At 42.4% G+C, this 15,519-nt stretch overlaps 2 protein-coding genes across 5 annotated transcripts in view; one reads left to right on the top strand and one right to left on the bottom strand.

The window, feature by feature from the left end:
- Window positions 1-8,510, top strand: part of ERICH6 (glutamate rich 6) — a 30,430-nt gene extending 21,920 nt beyond the window's left edge. For all 4 annotated transcript variants that reach the window (XM_081007972.1, XM_081007973.1, XM_081007974.1 and 1 more), the window contains 4 exons: window positions 414-499; window positions 2,402-2,560; window positions 6,454-6,685; window positions 8,244-8,510. In XM_081007972.1, the coding sequence (XP_080864098.1) occupies window positions 414-499; window positions 2,402-2,560; window positions 6,454-6,685; window positions 8,244-8,504 (738 nt within the window). In that variant the 3' untranslated portion in view covers window positions 8,505-8,510. The remainder of the gene's footprint in view (window positions 1-413; window positions 500-2,401; window positions 2,561-6,453; window positions 6,686-8,243) is intronic.
- Window positions 4,262-15,092, bottom strand: LOC308478459 (glucose-dependent insulinotropic receptor-like). Its single transcript, XM_081008267.1, has 2 exons — window positions 9,657-15,092; window positions 4,262-4,762 (listed from the first exon to the last, which is right to left on the bottom strand). Exon 1 carries the CDS (start codon window positions 10,764-10,766, stop codon window positions 9,732-9,734), a length of 1,035 nt encoding a protein of 344 aa, XP_080864393.1. The 5' UTR covers window positions 10,767-15,092; the 3' UTR covers window positions 4,262-4,762; window positions 9,657-9,731.
- Window positions 15,093-15,519: the final 427 nt, after the last annotated feature.

Consider the following 15,519-nt stretch of genomic DNA (forward strand, 5'->3'; position numbering starts at 1 on the left):
TTTGTATGGGCAGTGATTGGTTTTGGAATGGACTTTAGCTGCTGGCAGAATGCAGGCTTGAATGTTTGCCTATGTAACATCCAACATTGGTTGCCGCGGAGGACAGGCCTGCGACCGCTTGACTGAGATCTTGCACTCTGGTGCCCCCATTCCCAGAACTGTCAACTATTAACCGTCACTTGGCTACAGGATCACAGAGCTGGGAGGCAGCAGGTGTGACTAGAAACTCATCAAATCATAGAAGGAGAAAACTGGGAAGGGACAATTCAGTCGGGCAGCGTAGCTTTTTGTTACCTAATCCCACCACCCTTTTTGCATAGTGACCTTTTTCTTCTTCTTGCCTTTTGTATACTAATTCTCCTGAAAACAAAATATTGTTTTAAATACGTGTCTTGTTTTCCCTTCGTGTGCAGTTGCTGAAAAACCAGTTCTTCCAGCAATACTACAAAAACGGTGTGAAGTTTCTTACCATGTTTCCAGATGGCAGTGCACAAATATTGTATCCTTTTTGTGGTTTTGGTTTTTTTGACTTGCGGCAATATCTGAGGCGCATCTTTACGGTATTAAGGGTATAATTCAGCCAAAGCTAAGCACATTTTAAGTCCCATCAATTTCATTGTGAAAAGGTTAAGAACTCAACTCAAATTCAACTATGCATGTAACTTTACCTCACCTTTTAACCACCCTGTCATGGTCACAGTCAATATTGTGGTAAAGAGGATGGTTTTTTCCTATTTCTATCTATGCTTATACAAGAGGAGCAGATTCCCGTCCTCCTTAGTAATATTGTGAATGTTGGACCAAGGAATTAGTGCTTTACAAAGCTATAAGGAAGTGATCTTTGTTCTTGCAAATATCAGGGCTGCTATACTGTTTTGTTTCCAATCAGTGCATGTCCCATAACTTCCCCCTGAAATCCTGTAACTTTTTATACCACAAATGTTACAGGGTCTTTTTGTCCCGCTTTGCTTGGGCTGTAGTGCGAGAGTAACGCCCCCGCTGATGGCAGTAATGCAATACCGTTGGAGAAATATTACAAAACTAATAAAACAGAATATGTGGATGTTCCAGTATAAATCCACCGCTATTACTGTATCAGTGACGCATTGCAGAATGCGCCTGCGGAAAATCACCGGTCTGGAGGGGTCCCAATTGTCCACATCTTGGGACTTGGAAAAGAGCAGCTAGTACAGGTTATTAGTAAGCTATTAACTATGCAATCCTAAAGCCATCAAGGACAGTGGTTCTCAAAGGGTGTGGTGCGCCCCTGGCACTGGTGTGGCAGGAAGATTCAAGGACAATCAAAGAAACATTTAAATATTTCAGTGCAGTGCAGTATAGTATAGTATAGTATCAAAATAATGTTTTTATTTCCAGAATATGGATAGATATTCAGGAGCACTGGCTAGTCTTCTACAGTTCTCCAGAATCTATTGTCAGCAAGGATTTTCAATTAATATGAAAGATCAGAAAAGAGAAAGACTTCTTTGTGTTGATGAGATGAGAGTTTGTTTGTCTGTCTCAGATTAGGCCTAAGAAGCAAGCTCACACTTCTCATTGAGTTTGTATGCCTACTTAATGCAAAAGGCTTGTTTATAATTATATTTGGGGAACAACCCGTGTTCTTATGTAGCTGCATCCTTTTATACTTTCTGGATGTCCCATGGCCATATTATTAAAAAGTTGTGTTCTGTGTTATAAATCAGGCACCACAAAGAGTCGTTTCTTTTTGTTATGCAGTGTATTTCTTATCAGTTAGAAAAGCAGTGAGCTAATTTTTAACCTGAAAGTGTTGCCCGGAGAAAAAAGTTGGAGAACCTCTGTACTAGGAGTAAGCCACACCGAATTCAGTGGAATATAACTTCTCAGTAGGTGTGTATAGTGTTGCACTGCAAAGGCTTTAAAGGCTATTAATGGCTCATAACTGAGTCTGGGGGAAAATGGGTGACCATGCTACTAGATAAAGGTGAAGATGGAACTAGATAAAAAGAAGCATGTTCCAAACTCCATGCCTGGCAACCGCATTTTGGACCAGTTGAAGGATTTTCCTAGGAGCTACTATTTCACTTTATCTATTGAAGGTGGTGAGATTTTGCCGCAATCTTAGCCACTCTGTTTTGCTAAACCCTGGAAGGGGTAGTAACAGTGTTTGTTTGGGGTTGTTTGCTTGTTTTTATTGAATATTTTATTGGGTTACAGAAGTACACATAGTGTTTCTGGTGTTTGTTGTGATATGGGTGCAAAAGCATAGCAGAAAGTAGGACTGAGTCGTTCAGAAGTGGTATCCAAGAACACACACGCACACAAAGAACTAATCAGTTAAAGCCATGCGCACAGCTTGATAATGCGACAATGTTCCTCAGCATGTTAATGGGCCCATTGGAACCTTATCTACATACAGCTATCCCTCTGGAAATCTGGCGATTATCATTGTACGGAGGAATGAGGGCACAGGCTACGTTGCCATAGTACAAGACGACAAGCCTGAGAATGCAGAAATCCAAGCAGTGTTCGATTCCTGTGGCAATGGGACTTGCTATCATTCAAATGGAAATGTGTGGTACGTTCAGTTCAATCAGTTTGCTCTTGTTGTTTTACGTTTAGGTTGTAAAATGTATACCAGTGTTTTGTACTTAATTTGAAGGGTGATCAGGACCTCGTTTTCTAATTCAAAAACATGCTGTGTCCTTTGTTAACCAAACGGCAAATACAGAATACTGGAGGTTACTGGTGAATGTAAAAATTCCAACTGAACTTTTAAAATGGATTTCCCGCTGAGAAAACCAAAAGAATTGGAAACTTGAGAGCCATTTTGAAAGGTTCACATGGATTTCCCGCCAAGAAAACCACAAGAATTGGAAATTTGAGAGCCATTTTGAAAGGTTCATGTTTGTTCCCAGAATAGTCACGTGTTTCAGCCCTGCTGTGAGAAAGGGAAGTTATAAGACAGAATGGTGTTTTAGCTGCTGGGCCGTGGCTTCCTTTCAGCAGAGGCAGGCTGGCAGAATTAGCAGCAAGAGGAAGAGGTTAGCATCTGAGCAAGGGACCAGGGACCATGGCTGAATGCCAGTCAGGGACGGAGAAGTAAGCTGGGTGCAAGAACAGCCTGACAGGAAGATGTTCAGTACATGAGGTTTGTCCCATTGCAACAACACTGCGCTGGGAGAAACGGCATCCTCTGAACTTGCTGAGCTCTGGGGTATTAAAAACCCCAGAAGCCAAAATTGTAGTTCTGCCTCCTGATGAAAGAAATGCTAGGTGAGAAATTGTATGGGTTTTAATGAGTCGGTCAGCTCATTAAATACATTTACATTTTCCTGGAAGTAAAATCAACCAGTGCCAGTGTGGTGTAGTGATTAGGAGTGGTAGACTCGTAATCTGGGGAAGCGGGTTCGCGTCTCCACTCTTCCACATGCAGCTGCTGGGTGACCTTGGGCCAGTCACACTTCTCTGAAGTCTCTCAGCCCCACTCACCTCACAGAGTGTTTGTTGTGGGGGAGGAAGGGAAAGGAGATTGTTAGCTGCTTTAGACTCCTTCGGGTAGTGATAAAGCAGGATATCAAATCCAAACTCTTCTTCTTCTTCAACCTTTTTTTTAAAAAGAAGACATGTTCCTTGTTTTCACATTGACGAATACCTATGCCACAGCAACTATATTAGAAAATGTACTCCCTCCTATGTCAAAAGAGAAGGAACAACTCTTCTGGGATGGTGTCTGTGTCAAATTAATTGGGGGCAGCTTGCTAGCCAGTGAAAAGGTTTTTAATGGAATAATTAGTTAAACACTATCCTATTTATCTAGCAATGGAGACGATGATCTTAAGAGTTGAGTGGGGTAACTCTGTTAGCAGGCAGGCTGATCTTTGATGAGGCAAGTGACCCTGGTGTGGAGGCAAGCCAGTATTTGGTTATTGTTGATCCAACCTTGGAGCTTGCCCTTGTACCTTTGCCATTTCCCCCCTGTTTGATTTGGCAGTACAGTGGTACCTCGGGTTACAGACGCTTCAGGTTACATACTCCGCTAACCCAGAAATAGTACCTCAGGGACTTCCAGGGTGGCGCCATCGGCAATGGCGGACTCCCTCTGATCTGGAGGGACTAGCTCCACGCGAAATGGGTCTTTTCCGCTACGGCGAAGCGGGGACCCTTTCAAAAACCACAGGCGGATGAAGCCTGTGACCATGGGACTTGGCGGGCACCTTTAGCGCCCCCCCAACCTGCAAAGGAACCCACTAACGGGCTCCGGAGCGAAGAGGGGGAAGTGGCGTGGTGCTGAGAGTCAACTGCTTCTTCCGTGGAGTGAAGCCGCACAGCCGTTGCCGGAGAGCGCTGCCTTTTTCCTGGGACAATTTGGCTTCTAAAATAATCACCCGTGAGTACTTAAATCTCGGACAATTGGACTTTAAATAAGGACTTGCGAGCAGAAAGGAAAATTGGACTTAAAAGTTTATTTCAATTTGGCACAGAAACGGGAAGGTCTAAACAGGAAGTCAGCCTTCCGTTTCTTTGTAGATAGATTGAAGCAAAGACATGGCAAACTAGAGCCCAGAAAATCGCTTGTAAAAGGTTAACTTTCATCATTTAAAATTGTTGAACCCCCTTCGGAAGCAGGAGAAGAGGGGGGATTTTTTTCAGACTGTTTAAACCTGCAGGAGTGAGTGCAAAACAAAGTAACTTTCCACCGTCTTGATCCTGGAGCGGGGTGTCAGGACTGACGTTTTTTGAAGCTCATTGACCAGAGACAAACGTCTTTGACAGATAGCTAAAAGAAGAGAAACATAGTGATTCCATTGTTCCCCTTCGCATTTTAAAGGAACAAATATTGACAAAATATCTGAAAAAGGAAACTTTGTTGTCAGACTTGTCTTTAAAAGAAAGAACAAATAGAAGTTTTCCTCCTAGAGGGAGACTGTGAAACTGTAACCAATTTTGGGGAGCTTGCAGCTGTTACTGATTACAATCGTGGGAATAGACTTCTGACCTTGCAGGACAATGTATTTAGAAGCTCTGTTGTGTGCTCTCTGTAAAACAAATGCCCTACTGGAACAGCTACATGAGAAGACGGACTTGATGACTGATGCGATCAGAAATTTTGAACAGGCAGCGGGAAATTATATGGAGCCCACCCAGGAATTAAATCAGGAGTGTGCCCTGACAGAACAGATGAGGGAAGAGGATGTTGCTGAATCTGGGGCGCCAGAGATGGAGGGAGCTGTGGCCCAGCAGGATCATGAGCTTTTGGATTTGACAAATGAACTTGGAAAAAGCCAGATTTGGAAAGATAAAGTTTGGTCTGGTTTGGAAATGGGGGGTTGGATAGACCCCCCTATGCAGGGATGGTTGGACTTTTCAAGTCTGGCAATGGGCCGTGAGATGTTTGGGGTTGTGGGGGCTCTTAATTTTGGAGGGACTTTGAAACATGTTCTTAAATACCATATGGAGTTTAGTGTGGACTATGGAAAATCGAGAAGGGTCAAAAACATTGTTAAGCTGGAGTTCCCACGAGTGAAAGAAGCAGGAGACAAAGGAAAATACAGCTATAAATATGAAGAAGAGCCGCGGAAGGGACATGGAAGAGACTTAAGGGCCTCGGATACAAGACTACCAGGTTAATGCGCTAGATTGATGGGATAAAAAGGACTGACGAAACCCGGGACCAGGAGGAAGGGACGTTGGATGAAGATTGGATTGTTTTTACTTTGTTTTTTTTTATTATTATTATTAGGATTGTCTTATAAAATTGATGTTAGAAAAATGTTGGAATGAAATTACTTGGCTTTAGCAAAAATGTTTAAAGAATTATGTAAGAATATTATGGTTATGAGAAGTTGGTAAAAATAAGACTTACATTTTAAGCTTTAAGGTTTTTGATAGTAAGATAAGATTAAAATAGATTAAGGTAATGTAATGACAGAATATTATGAAATATGGAAAGGATTTGCTGCGACAATTAACTACCAGGATACAAAAAAAGGGAGGAGGAGGAGGTCAAAGAAAGAAGGTAATGACAGTTAAGGATTTGAGAATGATGGATTTGTTTTTGAGTGTTTGTGGTGTATTTTTGTTTTTTGAACTTGTATTGTTTGATGTGGTTTGTTTTTTCTTGTTTTTTCTTTTTTTCTGCTTTGTTCTCTTTTGTAATTCTAAAAAATTTTCAATAAATATCATTTAAAAAAAACAAACAGAAATAGTACCTCAGGTTAAGAACTTTGCTTCAGGATGAGAACAGAAATCGTGTGGCGGCAGCGGGAAGCCTCATTAGCTAAAGTGGTACCTCAGGTTAAGAACAGTTTCAGGTTAAGAAAGGACCTCCGGAACGAATTAAGTTCTTAACCCGAGCTACCACTGTATCTGGATGTGAAGATATTTTCAGACAAGGGCTTGGGCTGTACAGCCAGGTTTCACCCCCTTCCCGTTCGGAGGTCCTCTCAAGTTGTTATTTTCCATGTTTAGGATAAATGTTACGATTCGAGGAGGACATTATTCGGACGAAGCTGGCAACAAAGTGAAAACGTGGATCTGGCCCAACAATTTGCAGAAGTGCGTCTCGAGAGCACCGTTTAAGCCAGTCTTTCTATCCTTGAACCAGAACATTGGTGTCAGGATAGTTGAGCAAGACAGAGTAGCCATTTCTTTCCTTGCAAACGGCAAGCAGGCAAAAATCAACATAGGAGCAAAAGTAAAGGTACTTTATTTCAGAGTTAATATGGAGGAGGGTGGATGAGTTTACATGTTCTTAAGGCACAGCTGAACAAGAGAGGGTGGGATTGTTTGGGGGGGTAAATATAGAAAACGTTTTTGAAAAAAGGAATGGAGCAGTTTGCTTCGAACTTACAGAGCTACTTGAAAAACGAAGTTAAATTGGCCAAAGACTGACACATAGTTTATCTGGTTTGTACAAGACAATGCCTATAGTTCAGCATCACTTGACCAAATAAACCAAAATGTCAGTCAGATGGAATTTGGGGTCCCCCCCCAGTGAACAAAAAGAGGGAAACAAATTATAAATTCAAAAAGATTTATGAAAGCATTTACAGAGAGGAATTTGTATAATCAAGAATTCAGGCTGAGACTCAAATGATGTGGCTTATAGGATAAGTTAAGAAAAAAGCAGACTGAGAACAGGCCAAGGAAGAATATTATATAAAACTTTAAAATTAAAAATCTAGTAGGTAGAACACTCTTCAGCCATGAAGTTTAAAAATTCCTTATGTAATCTGATCCATGCAGATTATCAGTGTGCCCATAACTGTTCTTGAACTTCTCTCAAGCGCACATTGCTTAGCAATATAGTTCCATACATTAAATTTCAGCAAATTTGAAAATGAGAGCAGGAACGGCATGCTTTTTTTTTTAACAGGGAGCACAGAAAATAGCAGTTTTAAGAGAATAAAAGGACATTGGGATAGATCCATCTAAGTTCTATTCATAGTAGATCCATTGAAATTAATGGACCTAAGTTAGCCATTCCCATTAATTTCAATGGGTCTACTATGAGTAGGAATAATATTGGACATATTAGCAAATGTCAGAGAATCCTGCCCTTCTTGAGGTTTCAGCAAATGTGGTGCCCATGTGCATGCAAAGAGGGAAGCTTCTGAAATACTCATCTGACCTGAGTTGGTTTTATGCCTTTTGCTATTTCTGCAGTTTTAATGAGGTTGAATAAAAATAGGGTTGGTGTTGTTTTTTTTGAAAGCAACTTTTAAAAGAAAGGCTTTGGGAAGGGAAAACTGAAGGTGGCTCATCCACTTAATTCCATGTTCTCATGTGGGTAGAAATTAGTGCTCTTTGAACTCCTCATTCCTTTTCCAATTTGTTTTTGGCTTGTTTTTTTGTTTTGTTTTTTACATTATTTCCCCTCCCACTGGGAAGCATAAGAGGGAAATTAAAGTGAACCAACAATGCCAACTTCAGGGCTGGCGTAGTTAACCCCTGGTCTGAGGGCATGCCAGGGAATGGGGAAGTTCTCCAAACCACCCTCTTTTTAGCCTTGCCAACATCAACAAGGTCTGACCATCAGTAAATTCCAGATAAGAAGAGGGAATCTGGTCCTTGCCTCTCTTCACACTCAGAGAGAAATAAGACTGCTACGTTGGTCAGTCTCACAGTAACACTGATTTAATTTCCCTTGATTTAAAACAATACTCACTGTTAGGTTTCCTTCCCTGTGCGACCTTTCTGAGAACTGCCATGTGACTTGGGAACTACATTAACTCGTTGATTTTTTGCTTCCTTAAAAGCCGCTCCCTGAGCATCACCCGTGGCCGAAGTTTGTGTCTGAAGATGACCTCTTCCTGTTTGCCTGCCGGATAAAGATTCTCCGCATCTTTGCTAAACTGCAAGGGTGTTTAGATTTTCCTAACAACGACTGGTGGGCTAAGCTCCAGCTGCCTTCATTTCTTTTCACTAAGGCTTTGAAGTTAATGAACCTTTGTAAGGAATGTGAAATAAGTTCTGCTCTGGACACCTTAATCATGGAAACATTAAATTCACCAGCCTGATCATGATTATGTTATGTGAAGATACTTGTTTCGTTGTTCAAATGAATATTTACCAGTATGTTGAATTCTAGAGGTATCGGAAATCAGATCTCAGGATTCATTTAATAACAGTTCCATTTATGCTGGTCACATAACATGCAGTACCTTCTTATGTTATACAGCAGAAAAAGGGGACACTGAGCCTACTTTAGGCAGGAAGTTAAATTAGATTGGCATTTTAGTACCACCCAACTATGATCTAGGTGCTCTTATGGTGCTGTTATAGAGTCCAGACTCTAATTGAGGAATTGAGCTTAGACAGGTGGACTCATCCATTGTCTCCCGAGACAGACAGATGCAACTGTAATGGTCCTGGCAGCATGGCTTGGATCTTTGTGAGGTTTACAACTCACAAAGGAGCCAAAACTTCCTCACATCTGATCTGCAGCATGAGTTGATTCCTATCATATATGACTTTGTACTGTGGCCTTTCACAAGCAATTGAAGGGTGTAGCAATACTAGAAACCAATTGCTTATGTGCCATGCCTGTCAAGTTTCCCTGAATAGCCCTGCATGGCCACTAATTTCTGTTCTCCGTCTTGTTAGAAAACAGGCAGCAACTCAGTGGAAGCAACAGCTATATGGGACGTCCTCCCAAGAACAGGGCAGGGGGGCGGGCGGTTAAGTTTAACAATTTAATAAATAACAATGTAATACAGCAGTAAGGGTGGGAGAAGAACGTAAAGGCTGGAGATAGATTTGGGTTTTTATTTAAGTTTGTTTATCGATGCTTGGATTAAATTAACTGCATAGAAATTGGTACTGAAACTAGACCCAACACATTTCCCCTTCTAGTTCGTTTATCTAGCCACATGTGGAACCAGATAACCAGGCAAAAAGGAACATATATCTTACAAAGGGAAGGTAGACTGGATAACACCACGTACAAAATTCTGCGTTAGGGTAAAATTATTTGCACATTTATTCCCAGAAGGCACTTATTAAAAAGAACACTAAGAGGGGAAATATATGCAGCACTGTTTTCTTAGCTCACTGTTGATCTCTGCGTCACCAAATTATGGTTAACTGCCCAGTAGTGGAATAGATAGAATAGGAAGCCCAAACCTTAGTTCAGAAAACTTGGTTGCGCATTTGGACTTTTTCTGCATTACCTTTTTTTACTGATGATCAGTGCACAATAAGCTTTCCATCTGCTTTATGGTGGGTTTCCTCTCTTCCGCCTTGAATCAAGAAATGGTGAGTACTCCTCTGAAACTGTTGAAGGGAGGAGATTTAGGCGGTTGATCCCCAGATGAATTTCCTCCGCAGGGTAAGTCACTTTGGTTTAGGATGTTGAAATGGGTCACTGCCAACCTGTTAGACCTGTGGGGCTTTATTTGTCCCTTTCCCTTACACTTCAACATTTTGACCAACTGGGTTCTTATATCCTTGCTGTATAGCGAATAGATAAAAGGATTTATCAGAGAATTGGCTTCTCCTAAAATGTATAACAAGTCCTTCAGCCGTGAGCTCAGGATGCAGGAGGTACAAGTAGCTTTCACAATGGCAGCTACATAATAAGGGCTCCAGAAGAGGACAAAACAGATAATCACAATGAGGACTGTCCTCAGAGCTTTGAAATGGCGGAGAGGAGCAGTAGGGGTATCTGGGTGCAAGCAGACACGCTGGATCTGCTTCTGATGAAGATAAGCAATCCTCCCCACCGAGATATGTAAACAGACCAAGGTCAGCAAGGCAGGGATATAGATGCCAAAGCAGATTATGTACAGGTAGTCACTCTTGGCTGCTGCCAGGACCCCACAGCTACCCGAGAATTCACTCTGTTGAAGTTGTGAGAAAATAAGTGGCATGTGTCCCACCAAGAAGGAAACCGTCCACAAGACAACAAGAGAGAAAACTATAGGTTTCTTGCTCATCAGTGTAGGGTAATGAAGAGGCAGCTTCACTGCCAAGTACCTGTCCAGAGAAACCAAAAGCAAGGTGAGAATGGACCCAATGCAAGGAGTGATGCTCATGCAGATCCGCAAGAGACAAATAAACAGATTTCGGTCAAATAGTGCATCTGTCGCATCATCCAAAGCTTCCCCAATGCACATCACACCAACCAGCAGATCAGCAGCTGCCAAGTTAAGGATGAAGACATAGTTTCTGCTTGGTTTCTTCTTTCTCAGCTGACAGATGACTATGATCACCAAGAGGTTGGATGATGGGATGAAGACGCTTAAGAAGGCATGTAGCACTGTACACAAGGTATCCGGCATCTTCTTTGGGAAGCAGCAGTGGAAACTACTGGGTTTAACATATGCGTTGCATACGCAACTTACAATCAATCCACAAGAGGCGACATCAGGCTAGGAGGAAACATACTACCATTGAGAAACTGGTAGAAGTAACAGCAGCAAGAAGTGATGATCCAGTGTCTAGAATCCATTGGCTCGGCTCTGCTGGTCAGATGGATCCTTTCAAACTTCTGGGCAATGTTTGCCATTGAGAGAGATTGCCAGCATCACTGTAGCTTCCGAGTTCTTTTCCCTGTGTGAATATAGGTTTTTCTTTTTCACCTGGCAGAGGTGTGTCTGAAGATGCATGAAGGCTTCGGGCACAGTGAACTCGTTGGCTTGAAGAGGAGGGGGAAAACACCTGGGGCGGGCAGTGCAGCCTTGTTCAATCAGTTCCTGAAACTGTCTTTGACGCAGAAAGATAAGGAAGGCGTTTGACAAACAGAGTGGAGAAACATTGTGAGCTCCCCCACCACCACCATTAGGCAGCTAAAAGGAGCTCGGGCAGTTTAAAAAGCATGCTCCGTATGCATGCAGGAAAATATTCCTGCATGTTTATGCTATTAATGTCAATGGAGTCAAATTATTTGATCTCGGGTAGAAAACATACTTCAGTCACTACAGCCAGAAAAAGGTCATTGTTTCCAGTTTAGTGGATATTGGATGTAAATACAAAGCTAGGATGTGAACTGGTAAAAGCTCACCAGAAACCACGCTTTCGAATACTGGTTGACTTTGTTAATCCAAAATTAAAATGGGGGCTTAGTACTTCCTACATTTTATTTAGGAATGCAGTCTTGGTGTATTTCTTTACTTGGATTATTAAGTCCCATTGAATTCAAATCTCTAAGACAACAAGAACAGGATCACACTGTTATCTTGACTAAACACTTTTTAAAAATCAATTGTTCCACATCCTCTAGCTGTCTTTCAGAGCAGGGAAGGCTTGGAGGTATATCACCTGCACTGCCTGCAACAAGTTCTAAGTTCAATCCCTGGCAAATCCATGTATGGCTAAGAGAGCTCTCTCCTTGAAAACTGTTGCCAGTCAGTGTAGAAAAAATGCTGAACTAGCTGGATTAATACAGTGGTACCTCAGGTTAAGTACTTAATTCGTTCCGGAGGTCCGTACTTAACCTGAAACTGTTCTTAACCTGAAGCACCACTTTAGCTAATGGGACCTCCCGCTGCTGCCGCGCCGCCGGAGCACAATTTCTGTTCTCATCCTGAAGCAAAGTTCTTAACCTGAAGCACTATTTCTGGGTTAGCGGAGTCTGTAACCCATAGCTGTCAAGTGTCCCTTATTTGGCGGGACAGTCCCTTATTCCAGCGCCATGTCCCGCTGCTGTCCCTTATTGATGATGTCTCTTAAATAAGCTACTGAAGGTAATGGGGCCCTTTCTATGTCCAGCTTGCTTTGTCAACAACAAATTGTTGCTTTTTGTGTGTGTTGAATATATGCTATATGTAATTTATGGACCTTATAGGTATCTAAAGCCATTTGCACGCAACAAAATAGGTATTTTATAAAAGTAATTGTTGATCCCTTATTTTGGCTGCTGATCCCTTATTTTCGAGGCTGCTGGTCCCTTATTTTCAAATCTGTTTGTTGACAGCTATGGTGTAACCTGAAGTGTATGTAACCTGAAGCGTATGTAACCTGAGGTACCACTGTATTCTGACTCTGTGTAAGGGAGCTTCCTAACACTTTCATGTTTTAGGTTGCCAAGAAATCTTGCATTTTCCTTCTAAGTTCAAGGCTATGCGTTTGAGAGTTGTGATTTAGGACAGGGGTAAAAAACAACGTGCTGTCTTTGAGGCATTTTGGTCTGTAATTCCTGTCAGCCCCAGACAGCATGGTCAAGGTTGACTGACAGTTCAACAGCATCTGTTCTACACAGGACACTCACAGGTTTCCATCCTCCAGAAATCAATGTTTTGCAATGACATTGCAATATAAAAGTGGCAGTAGAGAACGAAGAGTAAGAGGAGGGGTGATACAAGAAGGGGCAGAACAAATTAGTAAATCTCCTCCATCATCCCCCAAAGCCAAACCCAGCTTCCTGGCAGTTATAGAAACTAAGTCTGTTGCTTATATTTCTGAGAGTAACCAGAGAAGGGCCCCAAATAGAGAGGGACAAGAACAGATAAATTATGGAAAATTGGGTGCTGGAAAGAATAAGCAGTCCATAAATAGTTGCAACAAATAGAAACGTGCTCTGTTAAGGTCTGAGAGGAAAGAGAATTTTATAGTGTACGGACAAAGGTATACCCAACTGTGCTATATTTAGACAACTGCAAGGAACTGGTTCAACTCAGGACTCTAATATGTTGTCAATTTATCCTCTGTCCAAACAGTATTTTCATTAAGTTCACATTTACTGCAGTTTCCAGTTTTATTGTCAACCATTCCAAGATAGGCATCACTAGCGACTACTTGTTAATGGCCACCAGAAGAGTTTCAGTAATAGCTCCGCAAACACTGCTTTGGAGAGATTGTACCTTGTGGCTGTTCCTAAGCAATTCACACAGAACATCTGCCAAGCTTTTAGGGCCTGCAAGCTTCTAATCCTAGGTCTTTAAAACAGTGGCTAGTTACAGCTATGAGAAATAGGGACCCAACAGGGTAAAGCTCATAGGACCATCCTGCAGAATTGATGATGTACTGCCTATTGATAGTGTCCCCCAAGAAGTTTCAACTGGAAAAAAGAAAAAGAAAAGGGGTGGGGGTGGGGAGAAAGACAGAAATAATCTCTTTTCAAAGGCATTACCTGAAGTATTTTCGTATGGTTTCAAAACTGCAGCACCTTGAAAACAGGAAAGGCAAGGCAACAGAATTTAAGGTCCTATGAAGTAGGAAACAATCCATTTTATAATTTGAGCACCAAAGTATTATTTAATCACTTTGATTAGAAGCCCAAAAGAATATTGAGGAAAAACAGGTATATGGCTTTGGGTGCTCAGTAAAATTGTGCGTGAATTCACAATTGTGTGTGATTTCAGTGGGACTTTACTTTTTCCAGGGCCAAACCCTATGGTGTTCTCAGTCAAACGATTTGTGAGAGTCGCGTACTTTTGTCTTACTGAAGACCAGTTACGAAGGATTAAACAAGTGATGTTTCCCATATTGCAAGTGTAGGAAGTCTTCAGCCTTCCAGATTTATTTTTAGTTCAACTTTATCAGTGCCAGCTAGCACAGCTAATTGTCAGGGAGGTGTAGTCCAGAAATAACTGGAGGGCCACAGGGCGTCACACACCCACACATACACGTAGACTGACAGTATACAGAACATTATTTCTTGTTTAAACTCTCATTTTGTTGTTTTAAAAATACTGTGAGTCAGGGGTGGCTAACCTGTGGCCTTTCAAGTATTGAACTACAATTCCAATTAGTCCCAGCCAGCTTGGTCAGTGGTCAGAGACGATGGACAATATTTGGAAGGTCTCTCGTTAGCCACCCATGTTGCAGATCAGAAGTAGATAACCTGATCTGGCCACCAGGCTATTCTTTTGGCTCCTACCCCTTGTGGGCTGAATTTGGCGGGCAAGGTTACCCACCAGAAAATTGCCTGATGTCACAGTGATGTCACCAGGATTGCGAAAAACTCTGTGTGGTGTTTTGAACCAGTGATGATCAGCAGATTTGAAGTCATGCCCTATGAGCTGATGGGCAATGACTTCAACCATACCTTTTGCAGGGATTGGCTGCACGAGTGCATTCTCCAAGGGCAACCAGATCTTTATGGAGTCATGACTCTTTGCCCCATGCCTGACATCACATGACATCAGGTGTGGGAGAGGTGGGCATTGTTTCAGGTAAACAGTCTTGCAGGCCCAACTTGGTCCTCTGGCACAGGTCCCCCACCCCACCCTCCGACCTAAATAACTAAAATTAAAAGTTACTCTGTTATTAAAATAAACGAATGCTACAAGTAAAAGGGCTTTGGAATGATCTAGTATAAATTACGGGAACAAGCATAAATTACGTTGGTGCTAGAATGTGAAGAACGGAGGCAATCACAAGATTTGTATCCATAACAAACGAAGGTTTCCCTTTTGTTTACTTGATGAATACAAACACTGCTTCCAAGACATCATACCAAACCTGTTAAGAAGGGTAGGAACAAGCAGCTATTAACCTTGTAGCAGGTTAATGCCTGGGAGTGGAAGGCTTGACATGAATGTGGACAGGAGGCAGCTGGGGAGGAACCCAGCGGCATGTAGCAAAATAAAATTATGAAGGAGAATCTAGAGGACCACAACCACCAGTCAGTCTGGCCCAAATGCAACTCGTCCCTGGTTTTAGGATTCTTCTCTTGAACACCCCCTACTCAGTGCCGGATTTACGTATAAGCTAAACAAGCTATGGGATGCGGGTGGAGCTGTGGGTTAAACCAGAGCCTAGGACTTGCCGATCAGAAGGTCGGCAGTTCGAATCCCCGGGACGGGGTGAGCTCCCGTTGCTCGGTCCCTGCTCCTGCCAACCTAGCAGTTCGAAAGCACGTCAAAGTGCAAGTAGATAAATAGGTACCGCTCCGGTGGGAAGGTAAACGGTGTTTCCATGCGCTGCTCTGGTTCGCCAGAAGTGGCTTCGTCATGCTGGCCACATGACCCGGATGCTGTACGCCGGCTCCCTCAGCCAGTAAAGCGAGATGAGCACCGCAACCCCAGAGTCGGTCACGACTGGACCTCATGGTCAGGGGTCCCTTTACCTTTAAACAAGCTATAGCTTAGG

This window comes from Podarcis pityusensis, assembly GCF_964106645.2.
Source record: "Podarcis pityusensis genome assembly, chromosome: 5".
Classification (NCBI taxonomy): Eukaryota; Metazoa; Chordata; class Lepidosauria; order Squamata; family Lacertidae; genus Podarcis; species Podarcis pityusensis.